The 20,035-nt window shown below is 46.5% G+C and overlaps 2 protein-coding genes across 3 annotated transcripts in view; one reads left to right on the top strand and one right to left on the bottom strand.

Annotated features, from left to right (window-relative positions):
* MAFG (MAF bZIP transcription factor G) overlaps positions 1–20,035 on the top strand; it is a 61,767-nt gene that overhangs the window by 34,778 nt on the left and 6,954 nt on the right. The window lies entirely within an intron of this gene.
* ARHGDIA (Rho GDP dissociation inhibitor alpha) lies at positions 6,608–19,224 on the bottom strand. Its single transcript, XM_056550690.1, has 6 exons — positions 19,071–19,224; positions 12,711–12,918; positions 9,918–10,001; positions 9,750–9,826; positions 9,601–9,664; positions 6,608–8,354 (listed from the first exon to the last, which is right to left on the bottom strand). Exons 2-6 carry the CDS (start codon positions 12,898–12,900, stop codon positions 8,155–8,157), a joined length of 615 nt encoding a protein of 204 aa, XP_056406665.1. The 5' UTR covers positions 12,901–12,918; positions 19,071–19,224; the 3' UTR covers positions 6,608–8,154.

Below are 20,035 nucleotides of genomic sequence, written 5' to 3'. Positions count from 1 at the left end.
GCTGTATATTACAGAGGAAATTCTTTTCTTTTTGGATTCCTTTTCTGTCTGTCCACAGTGCTCTCTGCTGACACCTCTGTCCATGTAAGGAACTGTCCAGAGCAGGAGAAAATCCCCATAGCAAACATATGCTGCTCTGGACAGTTCCTAAAATGGACAGAGGTGTCAGCAGAGAGCACTGTGGACAACACAAAAAAGGAATTAAAAAAGAAAAGAATTTCCTTTGGAGTATACAGCTGCTAATAAGTACTGGAAGGATTAAGATTTTTTAATAGAAGTCATTCACAAATCTGTTGAAAAAATGTTTTTCCACCGGAGTACCCCTTTAATGTTTTGCCAAGATGTACAACATATAGAAAGGCTTTGATTCTGACAGCGACCATTTAAGTGTTATTTTTTCTTTCTTCTTCCACCTTATTTGACCAATAGTTATTAGATTGGGGCAGAAGTTTCTATTGAACCTATGATTCAATAATGGGGGACAAGTAAAGGGTCGGGGGGGGGGGGGTGGGGGATGGAGCAGTTTGTATATACAGATTTGTGACCTATAAACAGATGTTTGTGTAGCCGATCCCTAAGGAACGGGGTTTGCAGTTGGGTGTGAAATTCCAGGGTTAAAATATCTCCTGAAGTTCCGTCCATGTCAGACTGTGCAGGAGCCCGGCGCTCAAGTTCCTCCTCTGCAGTTGTTCCGGAATACTTCTAGGCACTTAAACCTTCTACTTGTCAAAGGGAAACGTTTTGTAGGTAGCAAACAAGTGTCTCCCCGCAGAGGCTGCCGCGAGCTTCAATTATTATTATTATTTTATTATTATTATTTTTTATTTTTAACAGACATGAGTTTTCTTATGGCCCATGCACACTACGGGGTTTCCATGCGGAATCCCATTAAAAATTCCGGTGCTGTCAATGGCATTCTGCTGCGCAGTGCACACGGAATTTCAGCCTCGCCACTGAAATTCCTCCACTGAGGAATACATTGCCATCTATGGGGAGAGGCAATGTCAGTGCGCCAGACACTCTCAAAATCTCCGCCCGTAGTGTGCGTAGAATCTTAAAGGGGTTATCCAGGAAAAAAAACTTTGTATCATATATATCAACTGGCTCCAGAAAGTTAAACAGATTTGTAAATTACTTCTATTAAAAAATCTTAATCCTTTCAGTACTTATGAGCTGCTGAAGTTGAGTTGTTCTTTTCTGTCTAAGTGCTCTCTGATGACACGTGTCTCGGGAAACGCCCAGTTTAGAAGCAAATCCCCATAGCAAACCTCTTTTGCTCTGTGCAGTTCCCGAGACAAGCAGAGATGCCAGCAGAGAGCACTGTTGCCAGACAGAAAACAACAACTCAACTTCAGCAGCTGCTAATTATTGAAAGGATTAAGATTTTTTTTAATAGAAGTAATTTACAAATCTGTTTAACTTTCTGGATCCTGTTGATATATAAAAAAAAACATTTTTTTTTTCCTGGATAACCCCTTTAAGCTGGGTTAACACGGCCAAAATGTGCAAAATGTCCGCCCGGACGGACATTCAACACATTTGAATGATCCGGTGGGCACTAGGACCGTTCTGAAATGTGCCGTCTCATAGACGGCAATGCATTTCCGAGCGGAATCCGCATAAAGAGTGGACAGGTCTATTCTTTCAGTGGATGCCAGAATCGGGAAATTCTGCCGTGTACACTCTGCAGCCCTATTGCAGCAGATTGTCAGTGGGGAATATTCCTGCGGAATTTCGCGCCAACATTCCGCTGTGTGTCCATGCGGACCTTGTGCCAACCTGAGCTGCCGTCAGACTATCCCGCCTGTAGTGCACATTGACCCTTAAGCTTTTCTGTCATTTTCATTACCTTTTAACATGTTGTTCAGACATTGTCAAACGTTTTGATTGCACAGGGTCTCACTCCTGAGACCCTCAGTGATCTCTAGTTACAAGTCGTAGAGGTTCGTGGCAGCACATACCTCACTTCCCAGCTGTCAGTCAAATCCAACCTTTTGGCAGAGAAAAGGTCGGATCTGGCGGCAGGCGGTGATTCAAGCGCAATGCTGTAGTAAGTCTTTTGTCAAGTCTGGGCAATATACCAAAAGGGTTAAATGATAGTAACCCTTTAATGTTCATATCTCTCATGCTCCTACCTGGTAGACTGTAAGCTCATTTTTAAGAGCAGTCGTCAGCAGAAGAAAGAATATTCTCAGGGTCACTGTGTAATCTGACAAGATTAAGGGCAGTGGTCTCCAGACTAAGGACTTCCAGATGTTGCAAAACTACAACTCCCCACATACAACACCAGAGCTAAGCTGTATGCCAGAAGTACACACACAGATAATTCCTCCCTTACTTCTCTGGCCAATCACAACACATCACATACTGGGCTGATGATTTAATTCAGTGTTTCACAACCAGTGGGCCTCCAGCTGTTGCAATACTACAACTCCCAGCATGATGGAAGTTGTAATTTTGCAACAGCTGGAGGTCCACAGTTTGGAGACCACAGCTTTAGAGGAAGAAACACCTTAAACTTGATGAATGAGCCCCTCTATAATAATCCCAGTGGACCCCCCAGGCCCAATAGTTGAAAAATCAAAAACCTGCTGAATTAACACTCCGTGTTCTGTCCTTGCACATGGACGGTCCTATAGGGCACGCTGACCCAAGAACGCTATTAATACAAATACTACAATGTTGATGCAACCAGGGCCGGGACACGATCCAGCGAACGAAACCCACTGTGTAAATACACGTCTCGGCTTCTTATCCATGAAATCACACTGAAACTATAGATGGGATATATAATGCACTACTGCAATAATATAGATGGAATGTATAATGCACATAGTACATCAGCAGCACTGACACAGCTTAAAGGGGTACTCCAGAGGGGGGGGAAAAACAAAACAACTGGTGCCATAAAGTTTAACAGATTTGTAAATTTCTTCTATATAAAATTTTTAATCCTTCCAGTACTTATCAGCTGCTGTATGCTCCAGAGGAAGTTGTGTAGTTCTTTTCGATGTGAGCACAGTGCTCTTTGCTGACACCTCTGTCTGGGTCAGGAACTGTCCAAAGTAGGAGCAAATCCCCATTGCAAACCTCTTCTGCTTCAGACAGTTCCTGACATGGACAGAGGTGTCAGCAGAGAGCACTGTGCTCAGACTGGAAAGTATTACACAACTTCCTCTGCATACAGCAGCTAATAAGTACTTGAAGGATTAAGATTTTTAAATATAGAAATAACTTACAAATCTGTTTAACTTTCTGGCACCATTTGATTTGAAATTTTTTTTTCTTCCCTCCGAAGTACCCCTTTAAGGTGAATTTTTTAGGATTATACCACTGCAGTTTTTGTTTTAACCAAAGCCAGAAATTGATCTAATTTATAATATTTCTTGTTTTTTTGCTGGCTTCAGCTTTTTTTTTTATTTTTTTTATATCAACTGGCTCCAGAAAGTTAAACAGATTTGTAAATTGCTTCTATAAAAAAATCTTAATCCTTTCAATAATTATCAGCTGCTGAAGTGGAGTTGTTTTCTGTCTGACAACAGTGCTCTCTGCTGACATCTCTGCTTGTCTCGGGAACTGTACAGAGTAGAAAAGGTTTGCTATGGGGATTTGCTTCTAAACTGGGCGGTTCCTGAGACAGGTGTCATCAGAGAGCACTTAGACAGAAAAGAACAACTCAACTTCAGCAGCTGATAAGTACTTCAGCAGCTGATAAGTACTGAAAGGATTAAGATTTTTTAATAGAAGTAATTTACAAATCTGTTTATCTTTCTGGAGCCAGTTGATTTATATATATAAAAAAAGTTTTTACCTGGAATACCCCTTTAAAGTGCATCAGTCACATGAATTACCCCTGATGGTCCACTATGCACCAGGGCTGTTACCCCTCTCACTGACGTCTCACCCGCTGCTCCCATTGACTGATACACAGTGGCCCGGTGTACATTGCTTGCGCTGTTAATGTACGTAACGTATTGTGGCGCACGATCGGTGAAGCTGACAGCGCAGACAACCTACACACAGAGCCATTTCAGCCAGCCGAGCCCTATGCATCAACTCAATAGGAGGGACCCCACCCAAAGGAAATCCGGAGTCATATGTAATGATATCAAAATATATGGAGCTGCCAGGCCACCCCATACATATATAAAGGCAGAAGTATGGGAAAGATTTCCCTAACAGTGTGCCTCCAGCTGTTGCAATACTATTGCTCCCAGCATGCCCAGTCATCCTAGGTCAGTGTAACTCAATCAGTGCACCTCCAGCTGTTGCAACACTACAACTCCCAGCATGGCCGGAGACGCCCTAAAATAATGCAGCATCTACAAGTGTTCTTCTAAGACAACTGCACACCTTAGATCAGCCTTTCCCAACCAGGGTACCTCCAGCTGTTGCAAAACTAACTCCCAGCATGCCCGGACATCCTAGGTCAGTGTAACCCAACCAGTTTACCTCCAGCTGTTGCAACACTACAACTCCCAGCATGGCCGGACATCAAGGATCAGTGTTACCCAGCCAGGGTGCCTCCAGCTGTTGCAAAACTAACTCCCAGCATGCCCGGACATCCTAGGTCAGTGTAACTCAATCAGTGCACCTCCAGCTGTTGCAACACTACAACTCCCAGCATGGCCGGAGACGCCCTAACATAATGCAGCATCTACAAGTGTTCTAGAAGCACGAAGCCTAAGAAGAAATAAAGCTTTAGAGTGGCCCCTGCTGACAAAAGATGGTAATTGCACATGGGACAGGGACAAGGGGCCCTAGACACAAGAGAAGATCAATCAATGAAGGCCAGCGGAAGCTGCCAGGGAACCACCTGTCTGGGCATGCTGGGAATTGTAGTTTTGCAACATCTGGAGGGCCATAGCTTGGAGACCACTGATCTCATGGTAGCTTCCCTACTCTCCCCTAACCTCAGAGGTTGTCTGGCGTTTCCAAAGCAGAATGCCTCCAGCTTTTGGCTGTCTGGGCATGCTGGGAGTTGTAGTTTTGCAACAGCTGGAGGCAGCCTATTCGGGAAACACTGAATTAGTCAGTGGGATTTCAACATGTCCAGTCCTATGTCTGGCGGCGGCCTACTTAACTGCACAATACATGCACACTTAGCCTAACTGAGCGTGCATGTGTAGAGTGGAGAAAGCTGCCTATCTAAGACAACTGCACACCTTAGATCAGCCTTTCCCAACCAGGGTGCCTCCAACTGTTGCTAAACTAAAAACCCCAGCATGCCCGAACAGAAATCAGCTGTCTGAGCATGCTGGGAGTTGTAGTTTTGCAACAGCTGGAGGCACCCTGGTTGGGAAACACTGATCTAAAGGGATGGCAGTGACGTGCCTTTAAAAAGGGAACCCCGTATCTGGTTTTGTGACTGGACTGAAAAGTCCGGTCACAAAACCGGATACAGGGAAAAAATGAGCCGACCAGAGTCACTATCCGTAGGCTCAATCAAATGAATGAGATGCGGGGCAGGGTCCGGCTGGGTTACGGGAGCGCCCGGTTTGCACATTTTCCAGCCAGATCCGGCCCCCTTATAACATAAAAATAGCGTGAATGCAGCCTTACTCTGGTACACTTGGGCGTTTCAGTAGAATCGTAGTTTAAACAGGCACTGTCGTTTGATATACTAAAAACTTTTCATATAATGTAGATAATACCATTATATGTATATTTGTAATATACAATGGTAAAAACAAAAACAAAAAAAAAAGTGTATATTTTGGGGTAAAAAAATAAAAATAAATAAAATGCTCAAAACTCAAACCACTAGAGGTCCCTCCACTGTGCAGAACACTGTCTTGTCCCTGCAGCTATTGTTTGTGTGTCTCTCTGAGGACAAGCGGGGCTCTGCGCGCCGAGGACAAGCGGGGCTCTGCGCGGCGAGGACATGCGGGGCTCTGCGCGGCGAGGACAAGCGGCGCTCTGCGCGGCGAGGACAAGCGGGGCTCTTTATACTGAAGACAAGCGGGGCTCTGTACACCGAGGACAAGCGGGGCTCTGCACACCGAAGACAAGCGGGGCTCTGCACACCGAAGACAAGCGGGGCTCTGCACACCGAGGACAAGCGGGGCTCTGCACACCGAGGACAAGCGGGGCTCTGCACACCGAGGACAAGCGGGGCTCTGCACACCGAAGACAAGCGGGGCTCTGCACACCGAAGACAAGCGGGGCTCTGCACACCGAGGACAAGCGGGGCTCTGCACACCGAGGACAAGCGGGGCTCTGCACACCGAGGACAAGCGGGGCTCTGCACACCGAGGACAAGCGGGGCTCTGTATACTGAAGACAAGCAGGGCTCCAGGCAGGGACACAAGACAGCATTTTTGCTCCCAAAAAGTATGCACAATTTTTAACAAATGTATATTACTAATATTCATATAATTGTATTATACATTATATCAAAAGTTTTTGAAACTTGGGCCCCACCAGCACCCAGTGATGCGTTTCATCCAATACACAGATAGCGGGGGGGGGGGGGACACATCATTGAGGCTGGCCACCCATGACTACTCACCCGGGTCCTGGCGGCATCTCAGTTTCATGCTGCCTGTAGTAATGGCAGGTCCCGATTCAGTGAAGTGTAGGGAGAGGCAGACAGGAGGCACGGGGGTCGCCAGTCAGAATAATTTTATTTGTCATAAAAAGGAAGCAGATGACCGGAGGTGTTATCATGCTATTCTGGCTTTTCAGGAAATGTTACAGACAAAACAAATACAAAACAAAATAAACAACAAATTTTTCCTCTGTCCGTGAGAAACTACCCCCCACATCCCCCCCAAAGACTCTGAAGGCTACAATGATCGATACCCCAAAAGTTCCCCCCCCCCCCCAAAGAGGATACCACATGAGTAGTCACTGCCTGCTGCCCGCTCCCCCCCGGGGCGGAATGGTGCATCTGGGAGTATGATAAGAAAAAGGCAATAAATATTAATAATCCAAAAAGGAGGAAGAAGAAGAAGAGCACTTACACAATTTCCCCCTGGATGTAAAGCGACCCCATTCAAGCTACAACCCCCACAATCATATGTCAGTACTAGCGTTAAGGGGTCCTCTGGAGGGAAAAAAAATCTAATCAACTTGTGCGGGAAAGGTCTACAGATTTGTAAATTACTTCTATATAAAAATATTAATCCTCCCCGTACTTAACTGCTGGATGCTCCAGAGGAAGTTGTGTAGTTCTTTCCAGTCTGACCCCAGTGCTCTCTGCTGACACCTCTGTCCTTTTCAGGAACTGTACAGAGCAGGAGAAGTTTTCTATAGGAATTTAGACAGTTCCTGACACGAGCAGATGTGGCAGCAGAGAGCACTGTGGTCGGACTGGAAATAACTAATTTACAAATCTGTAGAATTTTCTGGAAACAGTTGGTTTGAAACATTTTTTTTTTAATCCTCTGGAGTGCCCCTTTAGTATGGCGCTTCTCTCTAGGATCATCTAAGTGCAGTATGGACGTTGTGTGTGGTGAAGCAGGCAGACTACAGACAAGCAGCTTTGTAAACGCAATACTACAGAACAGGGGGTGTTCCGGCCCCTGGATGGAGACCGACACTGAACATTTCATTTTATTTGTTTGGTCCTATACAAATCTGCGCTGGAGTAAAAAGATCTCCGCTCCTCCAATAGAGATGTCATATGTGGAATAAAAGCAGCTTTAGTGACTTCACCCCATTCTGGGATAACACACTGCAGCAGGCAGACTTTAAAGCGAGGCACAACATGGAGCATCGGGCAATGCCCCTACTGCAACGAATGCAAAATCATTAAGGCAACATGGCTACAAAACATTAAAAGAAGAAGAAGACGACATCTCAATGGACAGAAATTATCATAAGGCGGTCAGAAAAAAACAACAAGTCCTTGGAATGAACTCGGGCCGGGCACGACAACATGAGCGGACAACGGGCACAACTCCTTCCGCCCAATCATCTTGCAGTATACATAATACACAACGGGGCAAGGCAAACAGCGCCCACATCAGGCAGAAACGGCAATCCCACTTGGCATTTTTTTTTTTTTTAAAGGAGGCATTGGAGGGGGGGTGGGGTGGGGGACACGCCACATGGTACAGAGTGGGGACGCGATCCGGCAGCTTCTCCCGGAGGACAGAGGGATGTTATAGACCCCACACAAAGGGGGCGGCACACGTCTTCTCCATGGACCTAGTTCTTCCAATCTTTGCTGATGGTCAGGTTCCACTCCCAGGAGAGGTGATTGGTTTTATCGTCGTCAGTGAAGAGAGACTTCATGTTGTAGCAGCCTCTGGCCAGTATACCCTTGGGGGCCTCCTCTATGGGAGTCAGAAATTCATATTCGTCCACGCGGGGGCCGTAACTTCCAACCATGTAGTTTGTTTTGTCCACTAGGAGAAAAAAAAAATAATTAAATTCTACCATTAATTCTCCAAACTGTAGACCTCGAGCTATTGTAGAACTATAACTCTCAGCAAGCCAGATTTTCATGGAATTAATTTAGTTTCCGTGTGGAGGTGCGGAGAGTCTCTAAATATTCCTTTAAACCCAGTCTAAGGGTATGTTCACACTACGGAATTCCGCGGTGTGAACTTTAACATTAGTGTGAATGGGTTTCCGCGAGACCCGGTCACACTGCGGAATTTCAGCGGCAGACAATTCCGCCGCTGAAATTGTTCCGCGCAAAGAAAGAACATGTTCATTCTTGCGTGGAAGTCCGCGAGTACTGCATAGCCGTCAATGGTGACAGTCCTACCGCCGCCGCTGGCTGCCAGGCTGAATCACCGCTCGCATAAATTCTGTTCACTCTCCCTTAGGTGTTCAGTGGCCTCCCCAACAGCAAATTTTGGAGGAGAGAAGGATCAGGTATGTTGAATTTCAATACATGATCCTTTTGTTCTTAGGAGGGAGGTAAGTCACTGTCAGTGGAGTCTGGCATCAGCTTCTCTCCCCTTCAGAACAAATGCACGCTCCGTTAGGCTAAGTGTACACATATACTTAAAGGGAAGCTTAGAGTAAGCTACATAAGGATTGGGCATGTTGAAATCAAACTGACTAATTCTTGGCTGACAATCATTGGCTGAGGTGGGAAATCACTATGGCCTGTGATTGGCTGAGCGAGCTGTCACTTGTGCTCGTCTAGAAAAGTGGGGGCCAGTTGACGCTGAGGACTGGTAAGTAGGCAGGGCTCTCTACAGGATAATTGGGGGGGGCGCAATCTTGTGTATAGGACTTAAACGTTAAATGTCTGATGCCTCTTAAAGGGGTACTCCGCTCCTAAACATCCAAAAGGATAGAGGATAAGATGTCTGGCCGCTAGGACCTCCCTCTATCTCCGGCGCAGTACCCAAGCCATCCGGTGCTTGGAGCAAACTCCACTGCGTGCCGAATGCTCGAACACAGCCGTCACGCCCCCCTCCATTCATGCCTATGGGAGGAGGCGTGACCGCTATATACTAGCCTTCACACCCCCTCCTATAGACATGAATAGAGGGGGCGTGGTGTTACAAACACGGAAGTTTCCATGTTCTGAACACCGCGGTCACTCGACATCTTTGGATGGGGGATAAGACATTTAGGAGCGGCGTAACCCTTTAAGCCAAAATAATCAATCTGAAAACTAAACCGGACCCTTACATTTTACACCTTTCCGGTAGGTCTGCTGCTGATATTTCAGTCCGGAAACGATCTCCTTGTTCACCTGTTAAGGCAAAAGAAAAATAAATGAAAAAATCTGATCTAGTCGTGCGATCTTACAGCTGACGCCTTAAGGTCCTCGTACCCACCTTAAAGCTGATTTTAATTCTGTACTCCACAGCTTCTTTAAGGCAGAATGATTGTTTCTTAAACTTCTCAAGATCTCCTGTCGTTCACAAAAAAGAAAAAAACTTTAGTCAGTATGTAGAGGGCAGGGATGATGATTCTTATGTAATGTCCAGTTCAGAGCAACTTACCTGTCAGGTCCAACTCCAGGGGGCCGGGAGCCTCTGCACAGACCAAGGTCAGTTTGGTGACCACGACATTCGGAGCCTTGGGATCTTTTAGGAAAGAAAATATATGAATAGAATCTAGGAATAATATGTAACCCTATACACTAGTAATCTCCGAACTATGAACCTCCAGCTGTTGCAAAACTACAATTCCCAGCATGCCCGGACAGCCAACGGCTGTCCGGGCATGATGGGAGTTGTAGTTTTACTACAGCTGAAGGCACACTGCTCGTTAAACACTGGTGCAAATCATCAGCCCAGTATGTGATGTATTTGTGATCAGCCAGATAAGTAAGGGAGGAATTATCGGTGTGTGTGCTTCTGGCTAACTGCTTAGCTGTGGTGTTGTATGCTGGGAGCTGTAGCTTTGCAACAGCTAGAGGCACACTGCTTGTTAAACACTGGTGTACATCATCAGCCCAGTATGTGATTTGATGGTCAAAAAAGGGAGTACTTTTTGGTGTGTGGACTAACGGCTTAGCTCTTGTGTTGTATGCTGGGATTTGTAGTTATGCAACAGCTGGAGGCACACTAGTGTAAATCATCAGCCCAGTATGGGATGTGTTTGTGATGGGCCAGATAAGTAAGGGAGGAATTATCAGTGTGTTTGCTACTGGCAAACAGCTAAGCTCTGGTGTTTTATGCTGAGAGTTGTAGTTTTCCAACAGATGGAGGCACCCTGGTTGTGAAAGACTGGTGTAAATCATCAGTCCAGTATGTCATGTGTGATGTGACTGGCCAGAGAAATAAGGGAGGAATTATCAGTGTGTGTACTTCCGGCAAACAGTTTAGCTCTGGTGTGTTGCAACATCTGGGAGGTCCATAGTTTGGAGACTACTGCTGTACACAAATCATTCAGGGGTCATTGCCCCTAATCTCACTATCCTCTCACACATTGAGGGGGAATCTATCATTGGGGTATTTTTGTTTTCTTTTGTGCAATGTGAAACCTTCTGTACAGTTTTCCCAGTTGCTGCGCACAGGGTGGCAGCCGTTCTTAAATTTGCGCAAAGCACAGGAAACCACTGGACAATGCATACAAGGGTGAATTACTTACACACGTTCCAACGACAGCCGGTCACTGGCGTACCAAGCAACTTTTGTGCGAGAGATAAAAATCCAGTGCACAACAACCTGCGCATTCTCCTAACCGTGCAAAACCTTCGCCTTAAGTCATTGCGCAAACTATGCCACATGCGCAGGTTGGCACCTGCTGTATTTATTACTTGCGCAGATGATTTTGGTACTCCTACGCCAGCCAGTCCCTAGAGTACCGTATTTTTCGCCCTATAGGACGCACCGGTGTATAAGATGCACCCTATTTTTAGGTGCAAAATCTAAAAAATTTAAGATTTTGAACCCAATAGTGGTCTTCAACCTGCGGACCTCCAGATGTTGCAAAACTACAACTACAACCTTAGGGTCTGTAGTGTACATTCCTATACAGGTGGGGGTATGTGCAGAGCATTGCACCCTAGGGTCTGTAGTGTACATTCCTATACAGGTGGGGGTATGTGCAGAGCATTGCACCCTAGGGTCTGTAGTGTACATTCCTATACAGGTGGGGGTATGTGCAGAGCATTGCACCCTAGGGTCTGTAGTGTACATTCCTATACAGGTGGGGGTATGTGCAGAGCATTGCACCCTAGGGTCTGTAGTGTACATTCCTATACAGGTGGGGGTATGTGCAGAGCATTGCACCCTAGGGTCTGTAGTGTACATTCCTATACAGGTGGGGGTATGTGCAGAGCATTGCACCCTAGGGTCTGTAGTGTACATTCCTATACAGGTGGGGGTATGTGCAGAGCATTGCACCCTAGGGTCTGTAGTGTACATTCCTATACAGGTGGGGGTATGTGCAGAGCATTGCACAGTTTGTACTGCAGACTAAGCAGCATTGCTCTGCACATACTCCACCTGTATAGGAATGTTCACACACACACTGCTATACACATAGGGTATGTGCAGACTGTAGAGCAGCGGTCTTCACACTGTGGCCCTCCAGCTGTTGCAAAACTACAACTCCCAGCATGCACCGGACAGCCGTTGGCTGTCCGGGCATGCTGGGAGTTGTAGTTTTGCAACTTCTGGAGGTCCGCAGATTGAAGACCACTGCATAGGAGGTAATACTTGCGTGTCCCCGCCGCTCCGGAACGTCTCTGCTGCCGGCCGGGTATCCTCGCTCTCCGTCGCCGCCATCACGTCGGTACACACGCCGACGCACGTACGCGACGACGTGATGACGAGGAAGGAGAGCGCCGGCCATACAGGGGATCCCTGAACGGAGAAGACACCGAGGAGGCAGGTAAGGTCCCTCCCGGTGTCCTGTAAGCACTAACCCGGCTATTCAGTCGGGCTGTTCAGGACCGCCGCGGTGAAATCGCTTCGGTCCCGAACAGCCCGACTGAACAGCCGGGTTAGTGTCACTTTCCCTTCAGACGCGGCGGTCAGCTTTGATCGCCGCGTCTGAAGGGTTAATACAGAGCATCACCGCGATCGGTGATGTCCTGTATTAGTCGCGGGTCCCGGCCGTTGATGGCCGCAGGGACCGCCGCAATAGGAGTGTATTCGCCGTATAAGACGCACCGACTTTTCCCCCCCAGTTTTGGGGAAGAAAAAGTGCGTCTTATACGGCGAAAAATACGGTAAGTTTCACAATTTTTTGGCCTATCCATGGGCTTCTTGTCATTTGCGCAAATTTATGAAGTAACGTGCACCACATAACACAAAACTATATTATAAGGTGCCGTGACGTACCAATTGCGGCGGGCACGGGGCCCAGCAGAGCCTCCTTGTACTTGCGCAGACTCTCATCGTCCTGGTCCAGAGCCTGTATCTCCTCGATGGTTTTCTGCGCCGGGGGGCGGTAGTTCACCGAATGTTCGTCCTCCTCGTTCTCGGCTGCGATCTGCGCCAGTTGCTCTGTAGTGGGTTCGTGCTCAGCCATGGTTCAGAGAGGGGCAGCCTGTAAGTAAGGAACAAGGAATCAACTTAAGCCCTAAAGAGTCAAAGCAAGTAAAGAGGTATTCTAAGTTTATATTGGGTCATTCATGTATAAATAGAAAGTTCTATTCCTTCATGGTTTCCCAGAAACATGCTTGCTGTCAGTGAATGAGAACACTAGATTACATGCAGAGGCTAGAATCCAGTCTAGGCAACGAGGGGGTCCTGGCCTATTGATCTGAATGGCCGCCATGTTATACTACATTGTTAGTACAGAGCTGATCTCCTATTACCCTCTCACCCCAGTTGTTTAACCCCTTCGCTGCTGTAGCAATTACTGTTTGTGGACCTGTGGATAGGAAAAAAGTTTCAATATGGTTCCCTATGGTCAGAGCTGGATAAAACAAATGATACCTGTCCTTTAGCTGAATGCTGTTTGCAAAGTCATAAAATCAGGTTTTTCTTCTAAGCTCAGGTGTCAGAGGCCGGGGCTAAGATGCAGCACGCATGCCTCCTTAGTCGCTCTTTCCGCCCTGCATGACTGATGTACAGGGCTCAGTGTTGAAAGCCAAGCAGGGAGGGAGGAGGCATGCACACTGCAGCACAGCACTGCTTCTATGACTCTCAAGCTTGAAAGAAACACAAGATTTTATAGCTTTACAAACAGTCACAGCAATCAGCAAAGAGGGAGATATAACAAATGATACCAGTCTCTTAGCTAATAGCTGTTTGAAAAGTTCTAAAATTGTGTTGATCTTCCAAGCTCAAGTGTCAGGGGGCGGTATTGAGCTGCAGCATGCATGCCTCCTCCTTCCCCCTTTCTGATTGGCTTCTAGCAATGTGTCTTGTACATCAACTATGCAGGGCAGTGAGGGGTAGTGGAGGGAGAAGGCAAGCCTGCTGCAGCTCAGCACTGCCTCTATGACTCAAACTTAGAAAGAAAACATTATTTTATAGCTTTGTAACAGCTATAGAGATGACACATTTATAGATCAGTACCTTCCAACCTGTGGCTCTCTAGCTGCAGCAAAACTATAATTCCCATCATGAATCGCCCCCCCCCCTCCCACACCAGTCTCACCAATAGAATCTGTCATGTAACAAAACATTAAGGGGTCCTCTGATATAATGAAAAAATGAATTGTTACCTGTAGGGTTTATATAATAAACTAGACCGCACCTAGCCTGCTCTACTGCAAATGCTCTGCCCCACCCGATCCATGTGTTTACCGGCTACTATGACGCGTTCTGCTCATAATCTGGAGAGCACGTTATCAGGGTAAGTAAATAGAGACGCTGGAGGGGGCGGGGAGGGGGCAGTGGAATTTACTATGCATTTAGAGAGGAGCGGTGGTCTGTAACATAGGCAATGAGCTGTCAACAAGGGGAGGAAAGAAGCAGATATACAAATGGTTAACCAACAAATGTGCCTCCAACTGTTGCAAAACTACAACTCCCAGCATGCCCGCATGCTGGGGGTTGTAGTTTTGTAACAGTAATTGGGAACCGCCCCTCTATTCATAGTCTAGACTTGGTGTGTACAGGGCGGGGCGATGGACGCTCGTGGTGAATATGATACTTCCTCTTTCAAAGGAAATCCTGTGGCTTTACCCAAGTCACATCCACTTGTCTCAGCAGAAAGTCGCCAATGGTGCCCTGCCGGGTATCTGGATGGCACCTAATGATTACAGCTCTGCAGTATATACAGGATGAGGAGAAGTGTGATTACAGCTCTGCAGTATATACAGGATGAGGAGAAGTGTGATTACAGCTCTGCAGTATATACAGGATGAGGAGAAGTGTGATTACAGCTCTGCAGTATATACAGGATGAGGAGAAGTGCGATTACAGCTCTGCAGTATATACAGGATGAGAAGAAGTGTGATTACAGCTCTGCAGTATATACAGGATGAGGAGAAGTGCGATTACAGCTCTGCAGTATATACAGGATGAGGAGAAGTGCGATTACAGCTCTGCAGTATATACAGGATGAGGAGAAGTGTGATTACAGCTCTGCAGTATATACAGGATGAGGAGAAGTGTGATGACAGCTCTGCAGTATATACAGGATGAGGAGAAGTGTGATGACAGCTCTGCAGTATATACAGGGTGAGGAGAAGTGTGATTACAGCTCTGCAGTATATACAGGATGAGGAGAAGTGCGATTACAGCTCTGCAGTATATACAGGATGAGGAGAAGTGTGATTACAGCTCTGCAGTATATACAGGATGAGGAGAAGTGTGATTACAGCTCTGCAGTATATACAGGGTGAGAAGTGTGATTACAGCTCTGCAGTATATATACAGGATGAGGAGGAGAAGTGTGATTACAGCTCTGCAGTATATACAGGGTGAGGAGGAGAAGTGTGATTACAGCTCTGCAGTATATACAGGATGAGAAGTGTGATGACAGCTCTGCAGTATATACAGGGTGAGGAGGAGAAGTGCGATTACAGCTCTGCAGTATATACAGGATGAGGAGAAGTGCGATTACAGCTCTGCAGTATATATAGGATGAGGAGAAGTGTGATGACAGCTCTGCAGTATATACAGGATGAGGAGAAGTGTGATGACAGCTCTGCAGTATATACAGGGTGAGGAGAAGTGTGATTACAGCTCTGCAGTATATACAGGATGAGGAGAAGTGCGATTACAGCTCTGCAGTATATACAGGATGAGGAGAAGTGTGATTACAGCTCTGCAGTATATACAGGATGAGGAGAAGTGTGATTACAGCTCTGCAGTATATACAGGGTGAGGAGAAGTGTGATGACAGCTCTGCAGTATATACAGGATGAGGAGAAGTGTGATTACAGCTCTGCAGTATATACAGGGTGAGGAGAAGTGTGATTACAGCTCTGCAGTATATACAGGATGAGGAGAAGTGCGATTACAGCTCTGCAGTATATACAGGATGAGGAGAAGTGTGATTACAGCTCTGCAGTATATACAGGATGAGGAGAAGTGTGATTACAGCTCTGCAGTATATACAGGGTGAGAAGTGTGATTACAGCTCTGCAGTATATATACAGGATGAGGAGGAGAAGTGTGATTACAGCTCTGCAGTATATACAGGGTGAGGAGGAGAAGTGTGATTACAGCTCTGCAGTATATACAGGATGAGAAGTGTGATGACAGCTCTGCAGTATATACAGGGTGAGGAGGAGAAGTGCGATTACAGCTCTGCAGTATATACAGGATGAGGAGAAGTGCGATTACAGCTCTGCAGTATATATAGGATGAGGAGAAGTGTGATTACAGCTCTGCAGTATATATACAGGATGAGGAGAAGTGTGATTACAGCTCTGCAGTATATACAGGGTGAGAAGTGTGATTACAGTTCTGCAGTATATACAGGGTGAGGAGGAGAAGTGCGATTACAGCTCTGCAGTATATACAGGATGAGGAGAAGTGTGATTACAGCTCTGCAGTATATACAGGATGAGGAGAAGTGTGATTACAGCTCTGCAGTATATACAGGATGAGGAGAAGTGTGATGACAGCTCTGCAGTATATACAGGATGAGGAGAAGTGTGATTACAGCTCTGCAGTATATACAGGGTGAGGAGGAGAAGTGTGATTACAGCTCTGCAGTATATACAGGATGAGGAGAAGTGCGATTACAGCTCTGCAGTATATACAGGATGAGGAGAAGTGTGATTACAGCTCTGCAGTATATACAGGATGAGGAGAAGTGTGATTACAGCTCTGCAGTATATACAGGGTGAGAAGTGTGATTACAGCTCTGCAGTATATACAGGATGAGGAGGAGAAGTGTGATTACAGCTCTGCAGTATATACAGGATGATGAGAAGTGTGATTACAGCTCTGCAGTATATACAGGGTGAGGAGGAGAAGTGTGATTACAGCTCTGCAGTATATACAGGGTGAGGAGGAGAAGTGTGATTACAGCTCTGCAGTATATACAGGGTGAGGAGAAGTGTGATTACAGCTCTGCAGTATATATACAGGGTGAGGAGGAGAAGTGTGATTACAGCTCTGCAGTATATACAGGGTGAGGAGGAGAAGTGTGATTACAGCTCTGCAGTATATACAGGGTGAGGAGGAGAAGTGTGATTACAGCTCTGCAGTATATACAGGATGAGGAGGAGAAGTGTGATTACAGCTCTGCAGTATATACAGGGTGAGGAGGAGAAGTGTGATTACAGCTCTGCAGTATATACAGGGTGAGGAGGAGAAGTGTGATTACAGCTCTGCAGTATATATACAGGATGAGGAGAAGTGTGATTACAGCTCTGCAGTATATACAGGATGAGGAGGAGAAGTGTGATTACAGCTCTGCAGTATATACAGGGTGAGGAGGAGAAGTGCGATTACAGCTCTGCAGTATATACAGGGTGAGGAGGAGAAGTGTGATTACAGCTCTGCAGTATATATACAGGGTGAGGAGGAGAAGTGTGATTACAGCTCTGCAGTATATACAGGGTGAGGAGGAGAAGTGTGATTACAGCTCTGCAGTATATATACAGGGTGAGGAGGAGAAGTGTGATTACAGCTCTGCAGTATATACAGGGTGAGGAGGAGAAGTGTGATTACAGCTCTGCAGTATATACAGGATGAGGAGGAGAAGTGTGATTACAGCTCTGCAGTATATACAGGGTGAGGAGGAGAAGTGTGATTACAGCTCTGCAGTATATATACAGGATGAGGAGAAGTGTGATTACAGCTCTGCAGTATATACAGGATGAGGAGGAGAAGTGTGATTACAGCTCTGCAGTATATACAGGGTGAGGAGGAGAAGTGCGATTACAGCTCTGCAGTATATACAGGGTGAGGAGGAGAAGTGTGATTACAGCTCTGCAGTATATACAGGGTGAGGAGGAGAAGTGTGATTACAGCTCTGCAGTATATACAGGGTGAGGAGGAGAAGTGTGATTACAGCTCTGCAGTATATACAGGGTGAGGAGGAGAAGTGTGATTACAGCTCTGCAGTATATACAGGGTGAGGAGGAGAAGTGTGATTACAGCTCTGCAGTATATACAGGGTGAGGAGGAGAAGTGTGATTACAGCTCTGCAGTATATACAGGGTGAGGAGAAGTGTGATTACAGCTCTGCAGTATATATACAGGGTGAGGAGGAGAAGTGTGATTACAGCTCTGCAGTATATACAGGGTGAGGAGAAGTGTGATTACAGCTCTGCAGTATATACAGGATGAGGAGAAGTGTGATTACAGCTCTGCAGTATATACAGGGTGAGGAGGAGAAGTGTGATTACAGCTCTGCAGTATATACAGGATGAGGAGGAGAAGTGTGATTACAGCTCTGCAGTATATACAGGATGAGGAGGAGAAGTGTGATTACAGCTCTGCAGTATATACAGGATGAGGAGAAGTGTGATTACAGCTCTGCAGTATATACAGGGTGAGGAGAAGTGTGATTACAGCTCTGCAGTATATACAGGGTGAGGAGAAGTGTGATTACAGCTCTGCAGTATATATACAGGGTGAGGAGGAGAAGTGTGATTACAGCTCTGCAGTATATACAGGATGAGGAGAAGTGTGATTACAGCTCTGCAGTATATACAGGGTGAGGAGGAGAAGTGTGATTACAGCTCTGCAGTATATACAGGGTGAGGAGGAGAAGTGTGATTACAGCTCTGCAGTATATACAGGGTGAGGAGAAGTGTGATTACAGCTCTGCAGTATATACAGGATGAGGAGGAGAAGTGTGATTACAGCTCTGCAGTATATACAGGGTGAGGAGGAGAAGTGTGATTACAGCTCTGCAGTATATATACAGGATGAGGAGGAGAAGTGTGATTACAGCTCTGCAGTATATACAGGGTGAGGAGAAGTGTGATTACAGCTCTGCAGTATATACAGGGTGAGGAGAAGTGTGATTACAGCTCTGCAGTATATACAGGATGAGGAGAAGTGTGATTACAGCTCTGCAGTATATACAGGATGAGAAGTGTGATTACAGCTCTGCAGTATATACAGGAGGAGAAGTGTGATTACAGCTCTGCAGTATAATACATCTCTATTGAGATCATTTTGCGACATGTCAGAAAGAGATGACACCGGTGAAGAATCTGTCTGCAGAATGACACCGATCACCCGGCAGGATTGTCTCCTAATACCTGGAGCGGAGGTGACGCCCCCTGCCGCTTGTTCCCTCTCAAGCAGCCGGACCAATCTGATCACGACACTTACCGCTGCCGGTTCGCTTCCCTGCTCTTACAGCTCCCACCCTCAGGAATGGCGAATGATGGCCGTACACGCCCCGCCGTGCGCTCTCCTCTTCCTTTCCGGGATGTGCGTCATTTCCGCCGAGGCGGCCATGTTGGTACACCCGAGAGCAGGCTATGCCCGTAAAGCGAGAGGTGATATTGCATCACTTCCGGTTACTGTGCTGCTATCCCCGGAAGTGAGGCGGATTCCGCAATCTCAGCTGTCGAGGTCATTATGACAGAACGTTTATAGGAACTTCATGAAAAAAAAAAACTATTTGTAATTAATATTTTACAGGGAACAAAAAATAATTTTAATTATCTGCTTAGTCCTGTACAACCTGGGGCAAACTTTGGAGGGATATTCCATAATGTTTGTGCCACAAGTTTACACCAAAAAGAACAAAAATTAGCACGAAGCCTCTGTTAGATTCAGTCTACATCAGTGTTTTCCTACCAGTGTGCCTCCAGCTGTTGCTAAACTATTGGGACAGCCCAAGTGCTGTGCTGCACACTCAAACACCCTGAGCTCTGCTACACGCACATCAATCACACACTGAGCTCTGCTGCACGCACATCAGTCACACACTGAGCTCTGCTGCACGCACATCAGTCACACACACTCAGCTCTGCTGCACGCACATCAGTCACACACACTCAGCTCTGCTGCACACACATCAGTCACACACACTGAGCTCGGCTGCACACACGTCAGTCACACACACTGAGCTCGGCTGCACACACGTCAGTCACACACACTGAGCTCGGCTGCACACACGTCAGTCACACACACTGAGCTCGGCTGCACACACACCAGTCACACACTCAGCTCTGCTGCACACACACCAGTCACACACACTCAGCTCTGCTGCACACACACCAGTCACACACACTCAGCTCTGCTGCACACACATCAGTCACACACACTCAGCACTGCTGCACACACAT

Source organism: Hyla sarda, chromosome 13 (genome assembly GCF_029499605.1).
Source record: "Hyla sarda isolate aHylSar1 chromosome 13, aHylSar1.hap1, whole genome shotgun sequence".
NCBI lineage: Eukaryota > Metazoa > Chordata > Amphibia > Anura > Hylidae > Hyla > Hyla sarda.
Note: the sequence above shows the minus strand (reverse complement) of the source record. Positions and strands in the feature narration are given on the sequence as shown.

Excerpts from the sequence above, each read along its gene's own strand:
- ARHGDIA (XM_056550690.1), bottom strand. The coding sequence starts at position 12,900 with ATGGCTGAGCACGAACCCACTACAGAGCAACTGGCGCAGATCGCAGCC. Across the intron at positions 9,827-9,917 it reads CCTGGAGTTGGACCTGACAG|GAGATCTTGAGAAGTTTAAG; the intron begins GTAAGTTGCTCT and ends TGTGAACGACAG. Across the intron at positions 8,355-9,600 it reads CTACCGGAAAGGTGTAAAAT|TGGACAAAACAAACTACATG; the intron begins GTAAGGGTCCGG and ends TTTTTCTCCTAG.